The sequence below is a fragment of the Microtus ochrogaster genome, chromosome 1 (genome assembly GCF_000317375.1).
Source record: "Microtus ochrogaster isolate Prairie Vole_2 chromosome 1, MicOch1.0, whole genome shotgun sequence".
Lineage (NCBI taxonomy): Eukaryota > Metazoa > Chordata > Mammalia > Rodentia > Cricetidae > Microtus > Microtus ochrogaster.
Window position 1 is genome coordinate 47,246,437 of NC_022009.1, and position 25,892 is coordinate 47,272,328.

Sequence of the window (25,892 nt, forward strand, 5' to 3'; positions counted from 1 at the left end):
TTTGTTTGGTTTGGGTTTTGTTGTTGTTGTTGTTGTTGAGAGACAGACTGTGTGTGTTTGTGTGTGTTTCTGGGGATTGAACCAAAGACCTTAAACATGCTAGTACCGCTGAGCGGTAGGCTTAGTACAGACTCCTTTCTTGGCCCAGTGGTTCTAACCCCTCCCAGCTGCCTCCTCCAAAAGTCAGAATGGCACAATTTGGTGTGGTGGCGCAGCCTTTAATCCCAGCTCGTGTGAGACAGAGGCAGACAGATCTGAGTTCTGAGCTAGCCAGGGCTACACAGTGTGACCCTGTCTCACAAAACAAAAGAAAACAGAAAAAGAAAGACAATAATAACTTTTGACTCAGGCCTGCTAGTCAGAGAACAGACGGGCAGCCTGAACATCAGAGCCACTCTGCAAGAACCCTGACATAATGTGCCAGGGCGTGACTATGACAGAGCACATCCAGGGCCCGGGTACAGGTGCCATTTCAGTAACCACTTGGCAGGGACCACTCCTCTTCCGGATTAGCCCTCTCATTAGCTCTTACGGCTCTTGGGAGAAGACATTGCCAACCAGTGGAAACTTAGTAAGAAAAATGGATACCATCACCTGGCAGGGGTGGAGGTTGCAGAAAAATCTCTGATCTTCAAAGTGACTTTCAGGACAGTGGGTCTTCATAATGAGATCCTCTTGAGAAGGGTCAAGGGAGAGGCAGTGAGGCTAGCTAGCACACAGGTGCCAGCAAGTGAGAGGCTGTTGGTGCTCCTCAGACAGCACTCCCTGCAGGACTGTTCCCCACACTGGAGTCCACAGTTGACTACCAAGATGGCTGCCTGCCGTCCCCACCCTACAACATAAGGCTTGTAGGGAAGCTCCATCTCCTTTTCTTGCATCCAAGTACCTAGAATATGCTAGCCAGAAGTGCAGAATGGTGTTGTGCTGGAGTGTTAAGAAATTTTAGATGTCTCAAAAGGCATGACAGTCTTTGGCTGGGTTTCATCCCCCCCCCCCCCCCCATGGCCGTTCCTCCCCAGACAGGCACAGCTGTGGGGTCAGCTAAACCCTCTAATCTACTGACCTCCAGCCATCAGAGCCCTTCCTGTGGGGCAGAGTGGGCGGAGACCCAGAGGCTGGCCTGCGAATACAGCCACGGTGTTGAATGGGATTGTGGCTTCGACTCCCCCAAACTGCCTGATCTTTTGTTGATTTTGCTGTTACTGTTTGCTTTTTATTTTGAGAGTTTTACTATATTGATCAGGCTTGCTTCAAACTCAAAGAGATCTTACTGTCTCTGCATCCTATGGGATTGAAGGTGTACACAACAGTACCTGGCTTAATTTTTAAATATTTCAGTTTGTTACCCCTGTAACATGTGTGCTACTATCACACACATGGGTGTGCTTTGCCAGGCTAGTCATTACTGTAACTCATGGCTCACAGCTAGGTAAGAATGGTCCTTTGTTTTCTACCTTGTTTTACATTCTGGGGTTTTGTTATGATTGTTGCTTTGATTTTTTTTTCTTTTTTTTAGTTTTTCGAGACAGGGTTTCTCTGTAGCTTTAGAGCCTGTCCTGGAACTAGCTCTTGTAGACCAGGCTGGCCTCAAACTCACAGAAATCCACCTGCCTCTGCCTCCCAAGTGCTGGGATTAAAGGCTTGTGCCACCACTCCCTGGCTGTTGCTTTGATTTTTGAGATAGGGTTTGTCAGCAGGCCTTGGCTAGCTGGCTGGCCTGAAATTCACATCTCCTGCCTCTGTTTCCCAAATACTGAGATAAAGGTGTGTACCACCATGCCAAGCCCTGGGTTTCTTTACTTTTGTTTTTATTTGTTTGTTTGGTTGGTTGGTTGGTTGGTCTTTCAAGACAGGGTTCTTCCGTAGCTTTGAAGCCTGTCCTGAAACTAGCTCTTTAAGACCAGGCTGGGGCTGGAGAGATGGCTTGGGGGTTGGGAGCGCTGGCTGCTCTTCCGGGGGTCCTGAGTTCAGTTCCTGGCGGCCACATGGTGGCTCACGGCCATCTATGGTGAGATCTGGTACCCTCTTATGACATGCAGGCAGGCCGGGCGATGGTGGCGCACGCTTTTAATCCCAGCACTCGGGAGGCAGAGGCAGGCGGATCTCTGTGAATTCGAGACCAGCCTGGTCTACAGAGCTAGTGCCAGGACAGGCTCCAAAGCCACAGAGAAACCCTGTCTCGGGGGGGGGAAAAAAAAAAAAGACATGCAGGCAGAACACTGTATGCATAATAAATAAATAAATCTTTAAAAAAAAAAAAAAAAAAGACCAGGCCTCGAACTCACAGAGAGCCGAGTGCTGGGATTAAAGATGTGTGCCACCACTGCCCGGCTTTTGTTTGTATTTTGAGACAGATTTTAGCCCATGTTGTGCTGGAACTCAACGTGTAGCTTTTCTAATCCCAAACCTAATTCAGTCTACCTAAATATGGGAGTTACAGTATGAGTGACCATATCTAGGGCACTGCTTTTTATCTCCCATCTCAGGGGTCTTGTCCCATTGGATTTCTTTCTTTAGGTGTGTGGCGGGGGTGAGACAGGGTTTCTCTGTGTAGCCCTGGCTGTCCTGGAACTTACTCTGTAGACCAGGCTGGCCTAGAACTCAGAGGTTTGTCTGCCTCTGCCTCCCAGGTACTGAGATTAAAGGCACGTGCCACCATCTCCCAGCTACCATTTGGATCTCAGCCTGTGAAAAAGTAGTAAGCCTCGGCCTTGGGCAGTTGGAGGAGCCAGTGCTTCCTCACATCACAAACCATGATTCTCCTCCATGGGAAAGCCTCATCTGTCCCAAGGGCTCACCTTGGGGTATGGACTAGACCCCAACAATCTGTGGCCAAGGAAACATGCCACATAATGGTTTTTCCCCTGGCACTGACTTTGCTTGGCTGTGGGTCTTCTTATGTCAGTGTGGGTAAACTGATTGGTTGCAAGCCCAGAGCTCCTTATTTTCCGAGAACCCTGGATACTCATCTTGTGACTCCTGGCCATTGGTAAATTGGGACCTTGTGGAGCCTCACTAGAACGAGGAATAAATGGGCTGGAAAGATTGCTCAGCAACTAAGAGCAATTGCTGCTTCTTGAGGGAAGCTGAGTTCCTGGCACCCACATCAGACAGCCTCAGCTGCATCTCCATCCACTGTGTCCAGTGCCCCCTTCTGGCCTCTGCAAGCACTTGCACACATGGCACACAGACACATAAAATATATTTTAAAAAGAGAAACAAGGAGGCTAGAGAGATAACTCAGTGGTTAAGAACACTGACTGCCCTTCCAGAGGACCCAGGTTCAATTCAAAGAACCCACATGGCAGCTCACAACTGCCTGTGACTCCAGTTCCAGGGGACCCAACACCCCTGGCAAAACACCAATGCACATAAGTAAACGAGAAGCGAATGCTACTGTGACTCTTGCTGACTGACCACACCCAGCTGTCCTTACTCTCCAGAGCTAAGCCATCGTCCCATCCTGGGATCTCGGCCCCTCCTGTCACACCTTCAGTGCTGTACCCTCAGTGTTGTTCAGGGCTCGGGAAGCTGGACATCTGCTTCCTGCACTGCCCCAGACTTTGCTGTAATCAGGACTTAAGTATTGAAGATTAAGTTCAAATCAGAAGATTGGGAGGGGGAGGGAATGGTTAACTGCTCAGGGCCCTTTGTCAGTCACATAATGTATCTCTGTTGATTTGAGGGAGGGGCTACTCTGGAATACCTCGTGCTGATCTTAGAGGTGCAAAAATGGACAAGGTGTAGACTCCCCTATTGTTGAGAAGCTCAGTGTCCAGGCAGAGAGGGACAGACTGGGTCTTGTAGGAGGCCAAAGGGTAGCACCAGTAAGACAAAGGCAGAGATGACAGGCACAGGGAGTGCAGCGGAAGAGGGAGGAGCCATAGGTGGGAAGGCAGCACAGAGCCCAGCTCATCTCCCGACACCAGCGAGTCCCCGGTAGGGTATATCTGAGACAATGCACTTCTTAGGGTACTCCATCCTCAGGACTTCACTACGGAGTGACCTGGCTCCTTGGGGAATATATGTGCCATTCCCAGACCAAGACAGACCTCACTGTAGGGGATGACTGGCTCCAGAGATCTGGAAGAAAGGCCTGACATGCAGCCTGACTCTGCCACGCCTTCTAAAGCAAGATTTGCACTGGCTTGCCTCCTCGAGGGAGTTGCCAGCAGGCGTGGGCCATGCAGACACATTCTCAAAGCAGTCATGGAAGCAGCAGATAGTTATTTTCATTGGCACAGTCCCCAGAAGTCCTGGGTAGAGGAGCCTTAGAGCAGGAGCCTCCAACCTCAGGAGGCCCATTTCAGACTACCTTGGCGTTCTGGGCCTGTACCTGCCGCTCCCTGCCCACTAGCCACACCCCTCCCCCATCCTATGAGTCCTAGGGAACAGACCCTGTCACCCTGCTGCATGTCCTTTTGTCCTGGTGGCAGGAAGTGTACCACACATTTTGCAGGGTTGCATTACAGAGTGGATTTAAGCAAACACTGAGACTCTGCTAAAGAAGCAAAGTCGTGTCATCCTTGACTGGAGGCCAGAGAAAAGCAGCGCCTGGCCCCTTCTCTCCAGGACTGAGGAAGAGGTGAGGCCTCTCTCAGGCAGCAGCGCAGGTGGTCCCTGGCAGGCCAGAGTCCACAGCTCCAGGTCTGGCTGGGATGAGCTGCCCTTCTGTCTGAACATCGGGTTCATCCGAGTCCCCTCCACATGCACAGGGCTGCTGAGTAGGCAGAGGCATTTTTCAGTGGAACAGATTTGTTTTGGAAGACCCTTGGCATGGTCAGCATGAGGAAAAGGAAGTGGCCAAGCACACAAGCTAAAGGGAACAGTGAGGCAGCTTCAGAATGCACTGGAGCAGGACCACTTTGCCGGTATAAGCCCAGTAGAATATGCAAAATGGAGCCCTGCTGTGAGGTGGACACAAAGCCACTGGACAGCCTGACACCATCAGCCCAACCTAGTGAGTCATTTAAGAGTAGATAGGCCTGGGGCCACCCAGAGCCTGGTCTGCCTCCATTCCGTCCACATTCCAACCCCAGTGCCCCCAGGCCTGACCTGCTCTGCGGTGAGGCTGCTGTGGAGAGCTCTGGACCGCCGGTCCCAGTTGATCTCTCCCTGGAGTGGTTTAGGCCCCATACAAGTTCCCACTAGGACCTAGTGACTAGGTGGTACAAACAGGATCCCACCTGCCACGTGCATGCTTCATACTTGCGTCTCAAGGTGGCTGCTTGAATGTCATTCTTAGCACCTACTCAAGCTAAGGACCAAAGCGTTGTCCTACCAGGCTACCATAAGCCAACAGTACTTAAGAGTCCTGGCTGGCCTGGAACTCAGATCCACCTGCCGTGGCTAAAGGTGCGTGTCACGCACGCACGCACGCACCACACCACACCACACCATCTTTAAGTGGGAACTATATCTGACGAGGTGTGGGAGTTAGGATGTGAGCCCCAGCCAAAACCCTTGCTGTGTCCTCAGCAAAGCAGAGAGCAGTGCTGAAGTGAAGTGGGAAGTTGCCTGACCCATCGTGGGTCTTAGCTTCTTAGGTTGTCACTGTGGAAGAGAGAGTTAACCTGCAACCCTGTGAGTGCCTTGGACACCTGGGAGGCTTGCTAAGTACCAGGCTAGTCAGGAAGAAGTGCAGTGTAAGGAACCCTGCAGGCAATTGCAGCCTTCTAAATTACTATTGGGAGAAGCAGGACCCACCCCTGAGAGTCCTGAAAGCCCCAAAGTTAAAAAGCAGGGGAAGTAAGCCCATGACTAGGCTTAACTGAGCTCCACTTGACCTAGAATGAGGCTTTTCTGAGCCTCAGTTTCCCCATCAGAATAGGGTGGCAGTGGATTCCTTCCTGGTACTGTTTTAATGGACTACCTACCAACTGTGATACATTAAATTCTTAGAATATAAATAGAAGAAAAAGGGACAATACTCCCAATTTTACTGGGGTGGGGCTGGGGCAATAGCTCAGTCAGCAGATCTCTAACTAGTAATACAAAGCCCTTAGTTTAATCCTAAACACTGCACCGCAAAAGGCACAGTAGCGCACATCCATAATCCCAGCTGCCGCTCGCTGGGGGCAAGAGAGGGCTGGGGGTGTCGCCCAGTGGCAGAGCACTTTATCTAGCGTGTGCAAAGGCCCGAGTTTGAACTCACCAAGGTGAAAAGCATTGCCTTATATAAGCAGTGCATGTTCACTGAAGGAAATTTGGAAAAAGAAGTATAAAGAAGGAAATCACCTGTTCCCCCACCACCCACAGCCGACGACTGTTCTGGGGGTTTTTCCATACATAATCTGTGTGGGATCTTGGTATGAGCTGTTTTATAACCCGTGCTTGCCTCTCTGCTTCCTCAGCCTGTCCGTACGCCAGTGAGTGTGAAGTTTGCCGGAGCAAAGTCGGGGGTTGGGGTTGGCTGGGCTCTTTGCAGGTAAACAGCCCTGACCAGTTCTTTCCTACTCTAAGCAGTTGTGTCTCCTGGTTATTTCTGTAGGCTTACAGTCTTCCTAGTCAGTGTCTAGAAATTCTCTCAGCGCCAAGGTGGGCTTGGGGGAGGGGTTCTGTTAGCGTGGGTGATTGGAGGCTAGGAACCCCACTTAAAGAGTCTCGGTGGACAGAGCACTCATCCCTCATCCCTATCAAAGGACAACCCCAAGCAGTGCTGGTGGCTCCAACTTGAAATTCTTCTCTGGCTGTTCCTGGCAAGAAATCAGGGCATTCCCAGGTGTGCGGGGGGGGGGGGGGGGTGCTTAGTGTGACCCAGGTGCCCCACCCCTGCCGCCTAGACGCACGGTGCCTTCCTCCTTGCATCCACCCCCAGGTTCCATCCCAGCAGGGCGAAGCCAGGCTCAGTGAATTCATTTGACTCTCAAATCCAGAGGAAAAGAAGGGCTGTTTGGTGAGCGCAGGCAGGCAGATGGAGCCATCAGAGTGGCATGCATACAAACCCTGCTTCAGCCCCAGCTCCAGTGCTGCTTACAGTGAAACATGCAGCACAGAGCAGAGGGAACGCAAGCACCCAAATTCTCCTGCTGGCTGGAAGAGTTTGAGGTACGTAGGAAAGCCCAGATACCAGGAGAATCCTGAGGTTCAAAATCTTTTCAGGCTAAATTCTGCCCACTGGGGTCTTCCTGGATGTGCAGTGAGGCATGCATAGACAGAGTTGGGTTCCCAACTGTAGTTCTCCGGATCCTTAGGGTCTGGGTGGGGAGAGGGATGCTCAGTGCTCTGCCCACTTCCAGTGGGACACAGTCTGTCTTCCGAGTTCAAGGGGAAGGAGGAAGGGCAGTGTTCCAGGCAGTTATAGGAAGCTGAACCACACTGCAGGGGTACTGTGTTCCTGCCTCCTGCCGTTCTGTTTTTGTTTTTGAGGTTGTAACAGCAGACATGGAGTGATTTGGCCATACATGTCCCCCTGTGCCTACTGACCCTGCCTGCATCCTTCCCTGCTTTGTCCATGGAGGTGGTCGAAGGACCGCTTCTTGTCACCAGACTGAAGCCTGCAGCGTGGCTGGGCCAGCCACTGGCTGGAGGACATCAAAGCTGAGTTGATGCCAGCCCCCATCCTGGTCTAGCCTAGGCCCCCGGCCTTCTTGACAAAAGTGCCAGCTAGGAACTAATTAGGACATCCGAGGAGAGGAGCACTCCCAGGGGACCTGCCTTGCCTTGCGCCCAGCCTACCCAACGAGGTGGATGAGTTTACCATGTTCCAATGTCCGTGGATCTTTAGTGGACAAGCATGTAGTGACAGCGACCAGTAGGTGGCAGCACAAGACTCATTTTGGAGGAGGCGCTGCGTGGGTGGGAACCATAGTTCCAGCCCCTGGGTTGATGTCCTTTCTCACTTTCAAATGTGGGCCAGATCCCTTCATGAAGCCCAGCCAGGATAGGCCACCGGGAAGATGGCTCTTTAGACAGCCCAGTCTTCTGTCCAGGGCCTTGGAATTCCTTCCCCTTGACTTGTCCATGATAGGTCATAGCAGAGTTACTCTGTCTCCTAGATGGCGGGGCACAAAAGCCAGATGAATGGGAGCATGAGTGTCTCCTCCCAACCATCGGGGCCCTGGAGAACAAGCTGTAAATAAAAGGGAGTGGACTGGGAGGACCCTGCTGCAGTCTGCATGGGGCTAGAGGGCTGGGCTCAGGGACCAAGAGGAGGCCGCTGAGCATCCCGAAGAAGAGGCTGGAGGCTGGAGGAGGTGTTGGAGAAGGGTGGGGCCTGGAGGGGAGAGGAAGCAAGGGGTGGAACTTTGGATTTTCAGGCTGCCGGGAAGACAGCAGAAAGGAACTGGGAGCGGGTCAAGTTTCTGACTCCCTCCTCTGGCTGGAGCTGAGGAAATGCTAGGCTCCACCCTGCAAAACGGAGTGTCCTTAGATGCTCAGGCTGGCACTGAAAGTCTTGAGAGAGCACCTCCCTCCCTCCCTCTCCATCCTGTATCTTCTATGACTAATATGCCATCTTCCAGTTGACACAAATGGCCAGCCAGGCCACTCACCCATGTCACTGTCCCTAGGAAAGGAGAGGCACAACTCATGAGACATAGGGCAGGCCAAACCCTAGTTTATTTCAGTGTCAGCAACAGCTTAGCCATCAAAAAAATAAACTCTACGCAGGACGACGGAAGTCTCTACAGCGAGGCTAAAGGGCTCAGCCGCGGCGGCAAACATCAGGGATGCATGGCGGGCACTGCCCGGGTATTAGGAGGAAGCAGCAGGCTGGTGACGGTGAGGGCCAGGCTTCACTTCTGGGCAGGCATAAGGTCATCGATAGGCTGACCCTGCTCAAGCCGCTGCTCCATCTCAATGAGTAACTTCACTCCGTCCACCACCATCTGCACCAGCTCCACCTCCGAGAAGCCTAGGCGGTCCGAGTTGGAGACATCGAAAACTCCACCAACAGCAGCAGTATCCACACCGCCTAGGGAGGGGGAAGACAGGTCAGCAGGACCGAGAAAACCTGAACCCTCTGCCCCCTCACCTGTGCTGCCTGCCGCTCACCTGTGCCTCGCTTCTGAAGCCGCAGCCGCTTGAGCACCTCGGAGAACTTCTCATGCTTGCCCAGGTGGGGCAGCTTGATGTGCACACCTGCCCGCAGGCCAGTGCCCAGGTTCGATGGGCACGTGAGGATGTAGCCCAGGTGAGGGTTCCACATGAACTCATAGTTCTTGGACTTGAAGAGGGTTTCAATCTGGAGGTGGGGAAGGGAGAGTTCAGAGGGGAAACCTGGCTGGAAGCCCCAAGGAACGCGGGGAGATGTGGATTCTGCCCCAACCCCTCCCAGGAACCAAGCCCCTAGAGTGTGGGCACCAGGCCTGACCTGGGTGAGGCCAGTGCAGAATCGGGTGAACACTTCCTTCATGTTGCCCCCTTTCTGCATGGAGATGACCCGCAGGTGGTCCTCCTCGTTGATCCACACCAGGAAAGTCTTATTGTCATTGTGCCTGGGGAAGGGGTTCAGTCAAGCCAAACACCCTCCCAGAATATGGTCTTAGATCACATCCAAAACGACACCGTATGGGTGACCCTCAAACAAAAGAGAGCTTCCAAAGTCACGGAGGTGCTTATTCTAGAGAGGTACAGCAGTGTGGGCTGTCGCCAAGACTCCCATCCCAGCAACACTGTAGGAAGGCAGGGCGAAAAGGGCACCAATCACGTGGTGTGTGGCAAGCAAGGGACTGAAGCAGGCGGAGCAGCCCCCCGGAGGAAGCACGCCTCCGCCCTCACAGTCCGCAGGAGTAGGAGCCCTGCCCGGACGGGTGCGGAGGCTTTTGCGTCACTGGCACCTGGCAGAATCCCGGCGGGGTATGGGAGTGAGAAGGAGGAGAGAAAACAAGAAGCACCGGCTCCCGAGAGACTAGTCACAACCCTTATAAATCCCTGGAGACTGCGGCCTCCCGCAGCGCAGGTTCTCACACACCTGCGGGATCAAGGTCACCTGCAAGGAGGAGGGCTGGGACAGCGTGACTCTGCGCACGGAACAGTGAGCTCAGGCCCGGCTCCACCCTCCGGGGGACGGGGGGGGGGGGCTCGTACCATATACCGCGAGCATCCGGCCAGTCGCGGGCCATGCCGGAGGCCAGCAGCAGAGGCGACACAGGCTTATCGAAGAGGAAGTGGTCGTCGATGAGCTGCTGTTGCTCCGCTTCGGTCATGCTCTTGAGCGCGTAGTACTTGCCTGACAGGTCTCCGTCCAGGCTGGATAGGGCTGCAGAGTGCAGGATTCAAGTCTCGGGTGGGCGGGCAAGTGCTCGGCCCCAAACAGTGTATCCCCGCGCACGAGAGGCTGGACCTTTGACCCTCTCTGTCCCAGCTGCTCTATGGCAGATACCAGACCCCTACCTTCTACTGCCAGCTTCTCGATGGCGCGGCGCTCCCCGCGGCTACAGTGCGGGGGGAGACAGAAGCCGCGGATGCTGCGGCCCGTGCGCACCCGCGAGCTCAGCACGTAGTTGGGGTCCAGGTCATCGCCGCCCTGAGGACGCAAAATGATGGAGGGAGTGAGCCCCGAGGCCCCTCTCCCCATCACGCCCTTATCCGGCAGCCCCGCACCTGCAGATTGTCGGGGTTGAGGTCAGTCTTGTGCTCATCGCTGGGCTGGTAGCCGCCATGCCGGTCCTCAATGATGGGGTCGAAGAGGTCCTTGAACACGACGTAAGTCTCCTCGTCGCCCGCCACTGCACCCACCGTCATGATGTACGGGTGGCCTGGGGGAGGGGCGCGGCGACAGTGACGTCACCGCCAGGCTGGAGCGAGCTGCTGAGGCCCCTGCGGCTGAGCGCGGGAAGGGGATCAGGGGACCCCAGCCCGCCAGAGGTTGAGGGAAGGGCAGTGGGACCCTTGCCCTGGGGTTTCTTGGGGAGACGGAAGTCAGACGCCTACAGGGGTGTGCATACCCGGATTGTCTACGCCAGTCTGAATGGCGTCGTCCAACGTGAAGCCGCTTGACGTGCACTTGGCACGGAGCTCGGCGTACAGCTCCGGGGTCAGAACCTTGGCCATATGGTTGTTATGGCTGCTCAGATCAGGGAACTCATCCTCGGCCGGGAAGCGCAGCTTCTGCGTATTATGGCTGTTGGAGAAGGGCATGGCGGCGGCGACTGGCTGCAGGAAAGCGCAGGGTCAGAGGAGTTCTGCACACCATCCTCCAGGGGCCTGCAGACCGCTCGGGACCTCCGTGGCTTCCCCAGGACGATGCCAAGGTCAGCGGGGTCTGCACCCGGCGCCCGTGCATCCCTGGTCCCGGGCGGGTCCGGTGAGCGCTCCCGGCAGCACGGCTGCGCGTGACACCCCAGTCCCGCACCCCTCCGCGTGGCGCCCCGCGCGACTACCCCTGACCCTTGGACCCGCTCACCAGGATGCCGAACAGAGCGGGGATGCAAAGTGCCTAACCAGCTCCAGGCGCAGCACAGACGAACGGCGGCCGCTCGCTGCTCCGGAGCTCTTAAGGGACGCGTCGCCAGCAGCCCATTGGCGGCTATTTATAGCCCATTCATTCTATTGGTCCGCGCTTTGGGGTGGTGCCGTTGCTTTGTCCGTGGCAGCAGCCCTTGACACCCCCTAGCAGCCCACCCCAGCGGTTCCCGAGTCTCGACCCCGCGTAGCTTAGTTATCCCCCGCGGCGCTCTCGCAGGATCCCCAAGGCAGAACCCCAGGGCCTTAAGTATTCTTGGTAGACCTGCTTCACACACTGCCTCGCTGCGGGAAACTGAGTCTGGAAAGCCAGCTGGTGCTGGGGCTCCTGACTTCCCCCTCCTCCTCCCTTGTCTGGCAGACCGCGGTGGCAAGGGGCCTATCGAGAGCTTCCAGGTCTTTAACATCAGGTACGGCGTCCATCCACTGCATCCAGGCGGTACGAAATGGCTCAGAGCCACTGACCTTCCTCAAGGTGCCCGCAGGCATCTCCTGGGTGTTCTTGATGCAGCACCAGAGGCGCAGTCTGGCTGAGGTCCAGCCCCGAAGCACCCAGGGTGTTCTGACCTTGGGCGGACTCTGAGGAACCGAGCCAAAACGCTTGGACTTAGACCCTAAAAGATTCAAGACACTGAGCTGTGAGAGATTGAGAATCCAAACCTCCATCCCCTGGCCCTTAACTCAGGAGACCGGTTCCTACCACCCCACCCACAAAGACAGTACCCACAGTCGACAGGCAAACGGAGTGGAGAAAGCACCAGTTAAAAACAAGCTCACTAATCAGAACCAACACATGGAAACAGTCTCTCTTCCCCTGCCTCACACACCCAAGTATGAGGAAATGTGCACGGCTGACCCCAGACAGTGCCGGCTGTGAACTCCTCTGTGAAGACAGACATTCGCACCCTGCCTGCAGCTGCCAGCCACTTCATCTTTTCTGGAAAGTAATTTGGCAGTATTTATTATAATAGAAATATGGTCTAACTCCATGACCTAGCAATCCCAGGAATTCTAGGAATCCAGAATAGAAAGGACAGCGTCCCTTCTCTGCAGATAGGTCAGGAAATGTGTAGTGGGAAAGACTAGTTCCTGTTGGACCTGATGCTGGTCTCTGAGGAGCGAGGGCACTAGCCGTCGGTGGAAAAGGGTGCAGAATAGCGGTGGTGCCGTTGGTAAAAAATAGAAGTAAGTTTTCATGCTTAATGTCCTCTCACTCCCCCTCACTCATGGCTGTGCAAAACTAGGGAGCCTTGCTGGGTGGTGGTGGCACACACCTTTAATCCCAGCACTCGAGAGGCAGAGGCAGGTGAATCTCTGTGAGTTCGAGGCCAACCTGGTCTACAAGAGCAAGTTCCAGGACAGGCTCCAAAGCTACATAGAAAGCCTGTCTCCAGAAAAAAATCTAGAGAGCTTCTCATTCTTGTGCATTTGACAGAATCCGTTCAGGTGCCAGATGCAAGGAAGACAAGAAGGAGGTGCACAAGGGGGTTGGATCTCTGCCTTCCTGCTGGAGCTGGGCTACACTGAGAGAATGCCTGCAGGAGGGATGGCAGGAATCCCAGGCTTGAGGGATGATGTGCTGGAGCTTCAGCAGAAGGCTATGGAGCAGAGAACTCAGGGCAGAAAGCCTGCCTGCCGGCCTGCCTCTACCTGGGTCAGCATGAAGGACCACAGCTGCACTGTCCTCAAAGACAACTAGTGAATCCACCTATTCTCTCCCTTGCCTTGACCGGTTTCAACCTCTTCTGTTTGAGACAAGAGCCTGTAAACCAGGCTCCTCCTGCCTCAGCCTCCCAAGTCCTAGTATTATAGGGTTGAGCCACCGTGCCCAGGTCAAGTCACTATTTTGTAAGCCAATTAAAACAACCCCATATAGGAAAGTACGTGCTGGGGATGGTGGTGTCCAGCTCCTTTAATCTCAGCATTCAGGAATTAGAGGCAGGTGGAATTATCTGCGAGTTTAGGGCCAGCCTAGTCTACATGGTGAGTTTCAGGACAGCCAGGATTACATAGAGACCTTGACACCCCCCCCCCAAAAAAAGGTATGTGGAGACAAACACCTATTATGCCAGCACATAGGAGGTGGGGGCAGGAAGATCAGGAGTTCAAAGCCAGCCTGGGCTCCATGAGCTCCTGTTTCAAAAAAAAATCCCCAGGCTAGACAGCAGGTGTGCCATAAGCTTATAATCCCTGTATTCTATGCCCCCTTCAGCCTCCTCAGAAATATCTGCAGCTGCCAACCTACCCCTCTCAGGGAAACTGGTTCGGCATGAGCCCCAAGTGCTCAAGTTTCTGTCTGTTTCTAGAAATAGAGAGGAAGCAAACTTGGTGTCCAGGCTTGGGTGGGGGTAGGGGGTTCAGGACTTCCTCTTTGTCTCCAGCATTTACAGTTTCTCTGCCTCCTCTCCTCCCTTACCTGCCTCCCATCTCCCTGCGGGGACAAGGCCAGGACTCTAGTAAAGGTGAGGAACAGAAGGCAGTTGCAAGTCTGTCCACCGTGGCAGTGAACCACGCCCAGCACTGGAACAGGCGCCTGTGACCTTCAGCCTCGGTCTCGTTCTAAGACTGAAACCTAGAGGAAGATTGGCCGCTGAGAGAAAGAAGTACTGGCTCAGACGCCCAGATATCCCCCAGTGGTCCTAGGGTGCCTAACTTTGGGGGACAGACAGCAGAGACAACATCAGGGTAGAGAGACGAAGGGCCCTTCACAGCCTTTAGACCACATATCAGTGTGAGGCCCCCCACTTGGGGGGCATTGTTCGGAAGTCCTGGAGGCCCTCACAGCAATGGAGAAAGGTCAGGGCCTGCTTATCCAGCCTAGACCCGACTAGGCCCTCTGCTATCCTTGGCAATCACAGTAGCTGCTTTGGCAGCTTCTGGGCAAGAAGCTTGGTGACATCACTCAGTAGAATTATGGTTCCATCTCCTTAGAAATCACCCAAGTGATTGACCTCAGGGCCTGGATGGGGCCTCAAAGGAGTCCCAGGAATTTTCTTCACGAGCACTGTCCAGCCCAGCAGGGCAAGTACAGGCACAGACAGAGCCAGGCTCTAGGTTCCACATAGAGGCCACTCAGTCCTGTGCCCAGGGTGCATTGCTGCTTCGCTGCTTCCTGGCTCGTGGAATGCAAAGGGGAAGCTGGCAAGGGTAAAGAGAGGGGCAGGGGCTTCAGGGCACAGTGAAACAGGAGGCTATGCCAGTCAGAGGGAACTCCTCTTTGTTTTTATGGGTTTTGTTTCTTTTTCGAGACAGGGTTTCTCCGTAGCTTTGGAGCCTGTTCTGGACCTAGCTCTTGTAGACCAGGCTGGTCTCAAACTCACAGAGATCCGCCTGCCTCTGCCTCCCAAGTGCTGGGATCAAAGACGTGCACCACCTTGAAAAATCCAGGCTGAAGCTAGGCGTGACAATAGCTAGCTCTGAGAAGGTGGACCGGAGAAGGGACACAGGAGGGACAGGGATACAGCAGTGGACAGCTGGGACCAAGGGAAAACCCCTGTTGAGCTCATCTAGAGACATAGTCAGCCCTGGTTTCCATGCCGCTGAGAGGCTGGGGAAGAGGAACCTCCAAGGAGAAGTGGAAAGTCTAACTCTCCAGAGGAGCAATTAGGGTGTGGATTGGGCTAAGCACCATCAGGGAGTGAAGGAGCCTACTAGAACAGGGACTGTGGAGCCAAGGGCTGGGATGTCTCAGCTAACGGCTGTGCCTTCCCAGCCTGTGAGACCAAGAAAGCCTCATAGCCTATCCTCCCTGGCTACCAGATCAAGGCCAGCTAGGGCAGAGACCTGGAGAGGTTTAATGTCAGGAACCTGGGTTCCTTCACACAGGCTGGCCTAGTCTGGCCCCAGAGGAGTCCCACTAGCCAGCAGGACTCTAGGAAGGGCATGTTTGTGGAGCCGGGCCACCCCCACTTTACCAGGCTACAGTAGCCTGGTGGCTGGAGAGTGCAGCCCAGAGTTGGTCACTGCTACTGGTTCTGAGTAACTCAAGTCTCATGCCCTCCAATTCCACTAGCTGAGGACCGCAGGAACGCTCTTCACTCCCCACCCCAGCGCTCCTCCCCTCTCCACTTCATGCTCCACTCCGGGGAAGAGCCTTTCCACGGGGGGCTCTGATTCAGCTCTGCTGAGACAAAACACTCCTACAGCTTCCCCTTTCCGCCTGGTCTCCAGCAGCTCCTCCCCCAGGCCACGCGTGAGCCCAGTTCATCCAGCTCTCAAGATGCCAGGGATAGCAGGGCCTGGCCTAGGGCCACTTTTGCGGAATGCTCCGGACTACCCCTGCTCCTTATACTTGGCCTGGCCCTGGCCAAAGTCTCTGGGTGTCCCACCGCTGCCTCCGGTTCCACTTTTTAGGATTCATCCTGGGCTCCAGGCAGGGTGTTTCGGAGCTGACTGCAATGACGAAACGTTCTGGTGGGCTCTAATAAGGAAGACCTGGGGTTACACAGTTGTCAAAGTGCACTTTAGGGGTAGGCGTATCCAGCGGGCAGAAGCTCCATGCTCTGGGCAACCCTAAAAGGCGGCACGCAGACAAACCGCTGGCGAGGAGAGGACTTTTATTTTGCACACTGCTCGGATCTCTTAGGCAACGCGCAAGTATGCACAGAAGACCACGGGCGTGGAGACGCCAGCCAGGAAGCATCCTCTGGGAGCGCGCAAAGGACAGAGCAGTCTCCCAGCAATCTCTGCGTTGTTGGCGTCATCAAAGACGCGCCGGAAGTGTAGCTGCCGCTGCGGAGCCACGTGTGGAGCAGAGCCGGTGTAAACTGGGTGAGTTTCGGAGCCTGCATCTGCGGCTAGGGTGGGAGCGTACAGAGAAACGTCCGGGCCGTCGGGATCCCGCTCGGGGTACTCCGGGGAAGGGGTTCCGCGGAATCCTGGCTTGGAGGTGACTTCGCTCTCCCGCTTTGCACGCCTCTCGGAGGCCACCGTCTTCACAGCTGAGGAATAAGGACTTTGTTCTGGTCCTTCTGGTGTGGGAATCCTTGGGCCTCTACTATTGTGCACTGTCTCGTGTGTTCTTCCAGACCTAGAAGGACTGCATTTGTCTGGCTAGGGTGCAGCTCTGTTGGGTTGCCCCATACTGCTCAGAACCCGGGCCCCACAGACCTCTACCTAAACCACAGATCCTCATCCTGCCTCCTGGTCCTCTGACTTCACGCCTCACGCCCACACACCACTTCTCCAGGTCTCTGACACTTGGCAGATGTTAACACCATGAGCTTCGTGGCATACGAGGAGCTGATCAAGGAAGGCGACACAGCCATCCTGTCACTGGGCCATGGCTCGATGATGGCAGTGCGTGTGCAGCGTGGGGCACAGACCCAGACCCGGCATGGCGTCCTGCGGCACTCAGTGGACCTCATTGGCCGCCCATTTGGCTCCAAGGTGATCTGCAGCAGAGGCGGCTGGGTGTATGTGCTTCACCCCACTCCTGAACTCTGGACTGTGAACCTGCCCCACCGCACTCAGATCCTCTACTCCACCGACATTGCCTTACTCACCATGATGCTGGAGCTGCGACCCGGTTCTGTGGTCTGTGAATCAGGTGAGCTCCTCTGGTGTCTTCAGAGCTCAGCACCTACATAAGGTGGGAGTCAGACCCACACACAGTTAAGATAGTTTGCAGTCAGCTAGGAGGTGGTGGCACACATCTTTAATCCCAGCACTAGGGAGGCAGAGGCAGACAGATCTCTGTGAGTTCGAGGCCAGCTTGGTCTACAAAGCAAGTTCCAGGACAGCCAGGGCTGTTACACAGAGAAACCCTGTCTCGGGGAAAAAAAAAAAAAGTTTGCAGCCAAGCCATCTTGCAGATGTGAGCTGAATCACTTGGTTTCTGTTCTAGCAGCTCCACTCGGTGGGGAGGGAGTGACTGCAGGGAGTGAAATGACATCTGATGGGGACTGACCTGGGTGGGAGGAGGAAGAAGAGGGGGCAGCCTGTGCTCTCTGAGGGTCCTGGCTTGCTTTGATGTGGCAGCAGGCTTGTTTGGTGCTGGCCAAGGTGCTGACTGCTCGTCTCTCTGCCGGCCTTCCTGGAAGGAGGCTGATTATCCCAAGAGCTCATTGTAGTGAAAATTCTGCCCCCCACACACTCGCGGTCAGCCCCTCACCTAGTTCCAGTGAAGATTATCAACACCGTCACTGAGACAAGGACGGGAGGGGGGGTAGAAGTGCATGAGAGCCAGCTGTCTCTCACACACACACACACCCCTAGGTGCTGTGACCACTGCATGCAGCAGTCTGTCATGTATCTCCTACAGGGATGAGTCCTGGACCAGATGTGACTAGAGCCTTGGTGGTGTCTTTGTGGTGGGTTATGGTGGGCTAAGAAACTGGGGTTCAGGGTCACTACAGTTCCTGTTCTCCCTATCCTGGCTCTCTCCCTGCAGAGGGAGACAGTGGACAGCAGAGTTGAGCGCCAGCCCTAACAACTCTCTGCATGGCCTGTAGTAGGCACTAGCCTCTCTCTGGCCCACACCCCTTTTCAGTCAGCACACTCCTGTGCTCCCATGTGGTCCCAAGTTCCTGCCCTCAAAAAGACAAAATAGGCAGTGAGCCTGGTGACCATTCAGTGCTACTGATTGTGAGAGGCTTATAATCGGGGATGCTTGGTTGAGGATCCCCCAAACTCAGAAAGTCAGGGATCTGAGAAGGTGACCTTTGAGTTAAAAATGATGAATTACTACCAAAAGCCAAAGAAAAGTTGTCGAGGTAGGGTGCAGTGCTGGTGTGCATTGTCAAGAAGGCCACTGGCTGGGGCATGAAGTAAGGGCAGAGGAATAGAAGATGAGGTTGGGAGGCAAGAGGGGTCCCTTCAGAGGGCTGTTAGGAGTCTGGAGCTGCCCTTTAATGGGAAGGTAAGCCTGGTCACTGTGCAAGGCACAGATCTGATTGACAGTGATAAAAAGAACAGAGGATCCAGGTGGTTGGTGGTGCACGCCTTTAAGCCCAGCTCTTTTTCTCTTTTTCTTTTCTTTTTTTTTTTTCTTCTTCAAGACAGGGTTTCTCTGTAGCTTTGGAGCCTGTCCTGGAACTAGCTCTTGTAGACCAGGCTGGCCTCAAACTCACAGAGATCTGCCTGCTTCTGCCTCCCAAGTGCTGGGATTAAAGGCATGCGCCAACAATCCCGGCTTAAGCCCAGCTCTTGAGAGGCAGAAGCAGGCAGATCTCGTGAGTTTGAGGCCAGCCTGATCTACAAAGGGAGTTCCAGAGCACATATTAAACAGAGAACCCTGTCTCGAAAAAACAAAAACAAACAAACAAAAAACACACAAAGGAACAGAGGCAGGACCAGCGTCTGCAGATAACAAAGAGGGAGGGACCTGGTGGGTGAAGCCCAGAGGCGGGAGAAGGAATCACTGATGATTTGGGGTGGGATGACAGAGTGGGTCTTGATGGTGGGTGACTAAACAGTCTGGCCCCTGTGGTGGGTGTCACTTCCTGGGTCTTGGAGTGATCAGACTTGGATGGGATCTAACTTTGAGCTTAGGGTTTGTTTTGTTTGTTTTTTTTTTAAAGATTTATTTATATATTTATTATATATACAACATTCTGCCTTCATGTGTGCACACACGCCAGAAGAGGGCACCAGATCTCATTACCAGGTGGTTGTGAGACACCATGTGGTTGCTGGAAATTGAACTCAGGACCTATGGAAGAGCAGTCTGTGCTCTTAACCACTGAGCCATCTTTCCAGCCCTTTTTGTTTTGTTTTATGTTTTTTTTGAAACGGGGTTTCTCTGTGTAGCCTTGACTGTCCTGGAACTAGCTCTTGTATACCTGGCAATTCCTCTGCCTTTCAAGTGCTGGGATTAAAGGTGTGTGCCAACTGCCCGGCTTAGGTTTGGGGGTTTTGTAAGAGTACTGCTACCTGCTACAGCGGGATCAAGAGGGGACACTGCTGGAAATGGTCACCAAGCAGGAAGGGGCAGTTACAGGGTGAGTGGAGGCACAGGCTAGCATAGGTCCTCGAGCATATGAAGTCAGGTGAAGAAGGGTAGCCCTGCTTCTAAGGAAGAGTGGAGGCTTTTGGACAGACTGGTGACATTATGGGAAGGGTGGAGCTGGTTGCTTTAGATCACATGAGCTCAAGCAAGAGCAGGTAGAATTGCCCCTGTGCAGTGGGGGTGGATTTAGCAGGGTTGGAGGTGTGGGGAGGATGAGCTGACCACTAACCTGAGTGAGTCAAGGAGCTCACGGGAGGAGGTAGAAAACATGAGGGACAGCTGTCAGTGAGGCTCGTGGATTGGCCACAGTTTAGAAGAGGCTAGGTCAGGATGGGACAGGCCAGCGCTAGCCCTGCCCAGACTCACCTATGTCCTTTTCTGTGCCCATTCTACACAGCCCGGTATCCCAAACCCAGGGCCGAGGCTGCCAAGAGCAGACAGAGCTCATGATTTGATACACCCCTCTGACCCTGGGGTCAGCTGTCCTCTTAGGCCTGTTTGACCTTCTTCCTCCCAGATGGGGAGCTGTTGTGGGTGGGTATAGTCCTCAGATGACCCTTCAATCCTCTCGTCTTGTCCTGCCAGGCACGGGCAGCGGCTCTGTCTCCCATGCCATCATCCGCAGCATCGCCCCCACTGGCCACCTACACACAGTGGAGTTCCACCAGCAGCGGGCCGATAAGGCCCTGGAGGAGTTCCAGGAGCATCGCGTGAGCCAGTGGGTGACTGTGCATACTCAGGATGTGTGCCGCAGTGGCTTTGGTGTCACCCATGTGGCCGATGCTGTCTTCTTGGATATCCCATCACCCTGGGAAGCTGTGGGCCATGCCTGGGATGCCCTCAAGGTTGAAGGTGTGTTGGAGTTCATAAGGGTGCTGGTGAGGGGCTGAACTTCTGGGTCATGTAGAACCCAGGGAGTTCCAGGTTCCTGTAGGCCACACAGTAGAAGTGGCCAGACCAGGGCTCCTTTTGGCCCAAAGTGAGGACTGACTTGGGCTGGCTAGAGACCAGGGTTAGGGAAAGATGGGTCCCATTCTTCAGCCTAGATAGGAACTCACTGAGTCCCAGGCCCTGGCAACTCCAGTGCAGGCAGGATTTATAAGACAGGACTCCAGGCCTGGATCCAATATGGAGGTCATAGGCAGTCCCCTGCCCCCAGCCATCTCCTGAAGACTCTCCACACCCATGCTGCAGAGTCGGGCAGCTGGACCCTTTTAGGGAAGATGCTGTGGAGGCGGAGCAAAGGGGAGGCCTGGAGAAGGTCGGCCCTGGGCCAGAGAGACTGCTGGTGAGTCCCCGGGATTTGCCTTTTCTGGAGAAGAAGCAGGCTTGGCAGAGGGTGGGGGAGCCTCTGAGACAGGCACTGCCCAGATCCCTGTGTCTACTGAGGAGGCCTGGAGCTGGGAGGGAAGCCTGGAGGTCCACATCTGAAGGGCCCTGATGCAGGGTCCAAACCGGGCAGGGGAGCCTCCACAGAGTAGGCCAGAGGCACCTGTGCCTGTGTCCTGGGTCTTGTCCCATGTCCCCTTCTTCTGGGCTCTTCCCCAGATCTGCATACCTTTTCTGTATGCCTGGTGTTTATAGCACTGCCTGTCTCTGGTGGCTCCTGCTCTCTGTGCTGACATCAGGCACAGTAGGGGACTACTTCATAACTGCCAGGTGTCCTGTGTCAGGGAGCACTGTGGGTACCAGGCCTGGGGACATCTGTACACACTCCTTCCCTGCCCTGACTTGCTTATGATCCCCTGCCAAGATACGGGTAGGGTGTCTCACAGTCTCTGGGCAGGCTGAGTGAAGCCTGTGGGCTGCCCCAGTGGGAGGCAGCAGGGAGGAGCTCAGACTGTGCTCCTCCTGTTCCCCTCCTGTTCCCAAGAGCCACCGACAGCCTCTAATTTCCTGTGACAGCAGCCGCCCACACACCGCCCTATGCTACCCTATTGTTAGAGCTATTCTTGGGCCTGACTCTGACAACCCTGACCCCCAGCCCTCCACTGCCTCCTACAAGGCAGGCTAGTGATGCCTGCTGGCAGCCAGGGAAACCCAGGCATCTTGGGCTTAGTCCTGGCTGCTGACCTGGGCTCCTGCAGGGAGGAGGGCCACATGGGCCAGCAGATAGGGCACAGCTCTACAGCTTCCTCAGGCCCCTGCATGGCTCCTTGGTCTGAGGGCTTACAGTCTGTAGGCAGTCTTGAGCCAGCCTTAGGTCCAGGGTAGCTTGTGGATGCCCTCTGACCCCGTGTCTTGCTCCTGCAGGTGGGCGCTTCTGCTCCTTCTCTCCGTGCATCGAGCAGGTCCAGCGCACGTGCCAGGCACTGGCGGCCCGAGGCTTCACCGAGCTCAGCACCTTGGAGGTGCTGCCGCAGGTCTACAATGTGCGCACCATCAGTCTACCCTTGCCTGACCTGGGAGCCAATGACTCAGAGGTCAGCGCGGGCTCCGATGCCAGCCCCTTCCGTAGTGGCACACCCATGAAGGAGACTGTGGGCCACACTGGCTACCTGACTTTCGCCACCAAGACTCCAGGCTAGCAGGCCTGGGCAGGAATACCACGAACAAGCAAGGAGGCCAGAGGCTGCCTTATATGGTCAGCCACTGCCTGTGAGGCTTGTGTTTAGAAATAGTTGGCAGGGTTGGGGGACAGGGGCCTCCTGGGTAGTTGAGGGGGGGTGAGTAGGCTGGCCCTGTTCAGGAAGGAGGCATTGCTGTCTTGAGAGGGAAGCCTCCGCCCCATCACTGCTCCCCACAGGCTCTCTGTTGTCAACATGAAGTCCCCTCTGCCAGAGGCTCTCCTGGTTGCTGAGACCAGATGGTACAAGCTGATGGCGGAGGAAGCCCTGGGCACTGCTTGAAGCCTGGACTGACCTACAGGGACAGTGAACTGTCCCTTCCCTGGTAAAGGCTCCAACCACTGGTGGTCCAGAGCTTAGCCACAAGCTGTGGTTGAGCTAACCTAGAAAGCCTGGCCCTGCCTTTATCTCCTCTGTATCCCTGGGGCTGGAGCCAGGCTGGCCTGGGGATCCAAGGAGGTGACCCCATAGTCTTGAGTGCTGTGTGGGCCACGTGTGAGCGCACTTGTGCCCAGGATCCCTGATGTGCTGTCCTCTGGGACTAGGCTCGTCCTGTGCAAAGGGAGTCCAGTAGGCGGGTCTACACCTCCAGTGATCTCTCAAGCCCATGTTGGAGCTAGGGTCAGAGAGAGGCCATGGAAGAGGTGGCGCATGGCCTAGGAGCTCTGTCACCTTGGGGCTGCCCTGCGTCTGCTGCTGATGCATGGAACCAGCCTCTGGGAGAATTGTCTGTGTCCTGTTGGCCCCTGAGCATACCTAGTGGAGCAATAAATGTTCTGTCTTATCCCCTACCGCATTGACTGTTCTTCCGCCTGCTGAAGGGGCTGTCCTTCGGCTGGTACCAGGCCCACTGCCCCACACTTGGCATCTGACCTCTGTCCTTCCTCTCTATTCCGAGGGGTCCTGTCCAAACTCTAGGACATCAGCCCAGGGCTCTTCACAAAGGCACAAGTGTGGCCACCTCCACCCCCTGCAGAAACAGCCTCCTGGCCCTGGAGGTGGAGTACTGGGCCTGGCTTGGCACCAGGCTTCCCTCTGCAGCTCCTGTTCCACATCCCTTCCTAACTCAGCGTTCCCGGTGCTGACTTTCTAGGCTGCCCATTCCCTGTGCAGCATCAATTGTAAGTCACCTGCGGATGGAAACTCCACAGCTAGGGAGGCACGTGTACCCTCAGGGCCTGGTCTCTGCGTTAACGTAATGCCCAGACTGGAGAGTGTAGAGGCGCTTCAGTGCCATCAGTTCCTAAAAGGTTGTAAGCCGTGCTCCCTTGGCCCACTCACCCCGCCTGGCCCCGCGTTCTCTGCTCCGTTATGGAACACGTAGGCCAGTAGCCAGCAAGGCCCAGTATATCTTTTTTCCCTATGGAGCTCACAAGGCTGGATGTCATATGGGAGTTACCAAGGCTTGGGTGAGGAACTGTTGCCAAGGCTGGAAAAACCCAATCTCCCTACTGTCCCGTGGGCGAACCAAATTCTGCTTTTATAGTTTGTGGGCCTTGAAGGACTATCCCAACCCCAGTTCACCTTTGAGCCCAGCTCAGACTGGAGCTCCAGCTGGTACAGAACTTAGCTCTGAGCTTCGCACCTCAGGTTCTGCTCAGATGTACAGAACTTAGCTCTGAGCTTCGTACCTCAGGCTCTGCTCAGATCTTCCTCATTTGTTTGGTGATGGAGCGGGTTTCTCATTGTAACCCTAATTGGCCTGGAACTTGCTCTGTAGACCAGAATGACCTTAAGATCAGAGACCTGCCTGTCTCTGCCTCCTGAGTGCTGGAATTAAAGGTGTGCATCACCACTGCTCAGCAAATCATCCCTTATTTATTTGTGAGGTTGTCAGATCTTGGAATTATAATCAGCTGTTAGTTGTCATGTGGTTGCTGGGAATTGAACCTGGGTCCTCTGGAAGAGCAGTCAGTGCTCTTAACCGCTGAGCCATCTCAAATCATCCCTACTTGACCTCCTCACTCTCAGCCAGGAGTGTTCAGCTCAGCCATCCTTTGCCTTACACCCTATGCTGGTTTGCTAAGGGCTGTCTAGCATGGAAATCCCCAAGACTGAGTCGGACTCCCATGGTTGGGTGAATCCTGTCAGGCGATCCTGGGTGGTCACCTGACACAGGCAAGACCATAGAAACTCTTCATCCAACCTGACTCCTGTCTCTGGCCCTCAGTCTCCCTTAGACCTTTTCCTGGGTCACAGCCTCCTGCACTCTGATTAGGGCAGCAGCGCAATTCCTTAGCAGGAGCCTGACTTAAAGCACCAACCCTGGGGGCCCTGGATGCATCCCAAGGTGCAGATCCTGTTCACTTGCTGGACGCTCCTGGCCAGCTTCTCCTAAGGGGTATGCCTCCTTTTTGGCCACCTGTGAGCTGTGCCCAGGCCTCAAGATGTGCTGCCCTCTGAGGGGTTTCCAGCAAGGGCTCTGGCATCTAGTGTTGCGTTTCCGGATGCTGAGTGGGTGGCACAAGGGTTCAGGGGACACCTCTGCCTCTTACATTGTCTCAGTCTCCTGGAGCCTGCCCTTGCTGTGCCCTCTCCTCTCCTCTCCTTCTGACCTCTGTACTGTCGTCTCTTCCTGTCTCAGCCTGGTCTGTGTCCTGGGAACAGGCAGATTGCCAGGGCACCCCAGTACCAAGGAGAAGTTCTCCCTGCCCGCCACTGCAAATGCTACACTGGTGGGGAAACAAGACTACCCAGCTTGTACATCAGAGGCCAAGGCAGATGGTGGTGAACACTTGTGGTATTCGGGCCAGCCTATGCTGCTCTTGCTTGGTCAGTTGAATAAGAGACTCCTTAAGGAGGGGCCTCCATCAGCCTGAGCTCCTGAGGCCACAGGAACATCTGGGAGAGGACAGTGCCCAATGCCCCCAGCTCTGTACCCACAGTGGTGAGGAGTTTTACTTCACAGCTGGCTATGCTTGAACCAGGCACACAGTGTGGGAGATATGAGCAGCAGAGGAAAGCAGGGGCTCAACTCTGCTGTGTGGGTCCCAAGGAAGGGACCACAGGTTTATAGAGTTGACCCAGCAGCCCTTAGGCATGCAGGACGGGGGTGTGTGCAGTCTCTGGATATGCCCCTCAGGTTGGTGGTGAGTCATCTCTCTGTGGGGATGAGACAGTGACAGCCTCGTGGCTTATTGAGAGTGTCATGTCAATGGTTCGAACAGTCAGCTTGCAAAATGCTATTGTGATTATGCTGCCTGCTCCCAGAAGCCCTCCTTGTGTGTATGGGGGGTGGAGGGTGGGGGTAGCTGGCAAGATGGCTCAGCAGGTAAAAGCAGGCTCCTGCTACCAAACTTGATAAGCATACTTCAGTCTCTGGACCCGCATGGCGCACGGAGAGAACCATCTGACTTCCACGTGTGCCCTATGGGACATACAAGCATCCCTGTCCCCCTCCCCCACAAAAATAAATAGGCAATAAAAAATGTATGTGTGCTTGTAAGCATGTGTACGTGTGTGTGTGTGTGTGTGTGTGTGAGTGAAAGCCAGAGAACAGCCACCTGCCTCCTTTAAGATAGAGTCTCATTGATCTGGAGCTTACCACTTAGGTGAGACTGGCTGGCCAGGAATCCCGTGTGTCCTCTCTAGCAGTGGGATTATAAATTTGTCACCACACCTGTCTGTTTCCCATTGATTCTGAGCGTTCAGCTTGAGACGTGCTGTAGCAATGGAGCTATCCCCAGCTCAGCCCTCTCTTGTCTGTTTCAGAATCTAAGGCGAGAATTTGGTTCCATCCTTAGTCCATCCCAGATGTGCCTTTGTGCTCCAGACAGCAGGCGCTCTGCCATGGCCTTTGCGTTTCTGGGGCCCCTGAGTCATGAGGACCATGGCAGAAAAAGTCAGGGCGTTGGTGTGCTTTCTTGTGTGTTGAAGCTGACTAGCTCTGCCTGGGCGTGAACAGAAAGACTCCCTCTCTCTCTCTCTCTCTCTCTCTCTCTCTCTCTCTCTCTCTCTCTCTCTCTCTCTCT

General features: G+C 54.8%; 2 protein-coding genes across 2 annotated transcripts; one reads left to right on the forward strand and one right to left on the reverse strand.

The window, feature by feature from the left end:
- Positions 1-8,527: 8,527 nt before the first annotated feature.
- On the reverse strand, positions 8,528-11,445 carry Ckb (creatine kinase B). The gene is made up of 8 exons (XM_005343578.3): positions 11,348-11,445; positions 10,890-11,097; positions 10,546-10,700; positions 10,336-10,468; positions 10,030-10,201; positions 9,314-9,437; positions 8,995-9,184; positions 8,528-8,914 (listed from the first exon to the last, which is right to left on the reverse strand). Exons 2-8 carry the CDS (start codon positions 11,080-11,082, stop codon positions 8,736-8,738), a joined length of 1,146 nt encoding a protein of 381 aa, XP_005343635.1. The 5' UTR covers positions 11,083-11,097; positions 11,348-11,445; the 3' UTR covers positions 8,528-8,735.
- Positions 11,446-14,709: 3,264 nt separating this feature from the next.
- Trmt61a (tRNA methyltransferase 61A) lies at positions 14,710-22,713 on the forward strand. Its single transcript, XM_013351192.2, has 4 exons — positions 14,710-16,176; positions 16,595-16,954; positions 19,940-20,206; positions 21,608-22,713. The coding sequence occupies exons 2-4, from the start codon at positions 16,624-16,626 to the stop codon at positions 21,880-21,882; spliced, it is 873 nt and encodes a 290-aa protein (XP_013206646.1). The 5' UTR covers positions 14,710-16,176; positions 16,595-16,623; the 3' UTR covers positions 21,883-22,713.
- The last annotated feature ends 3,179 nt before the right edge of the window (positions 22,714-25,892 follow it).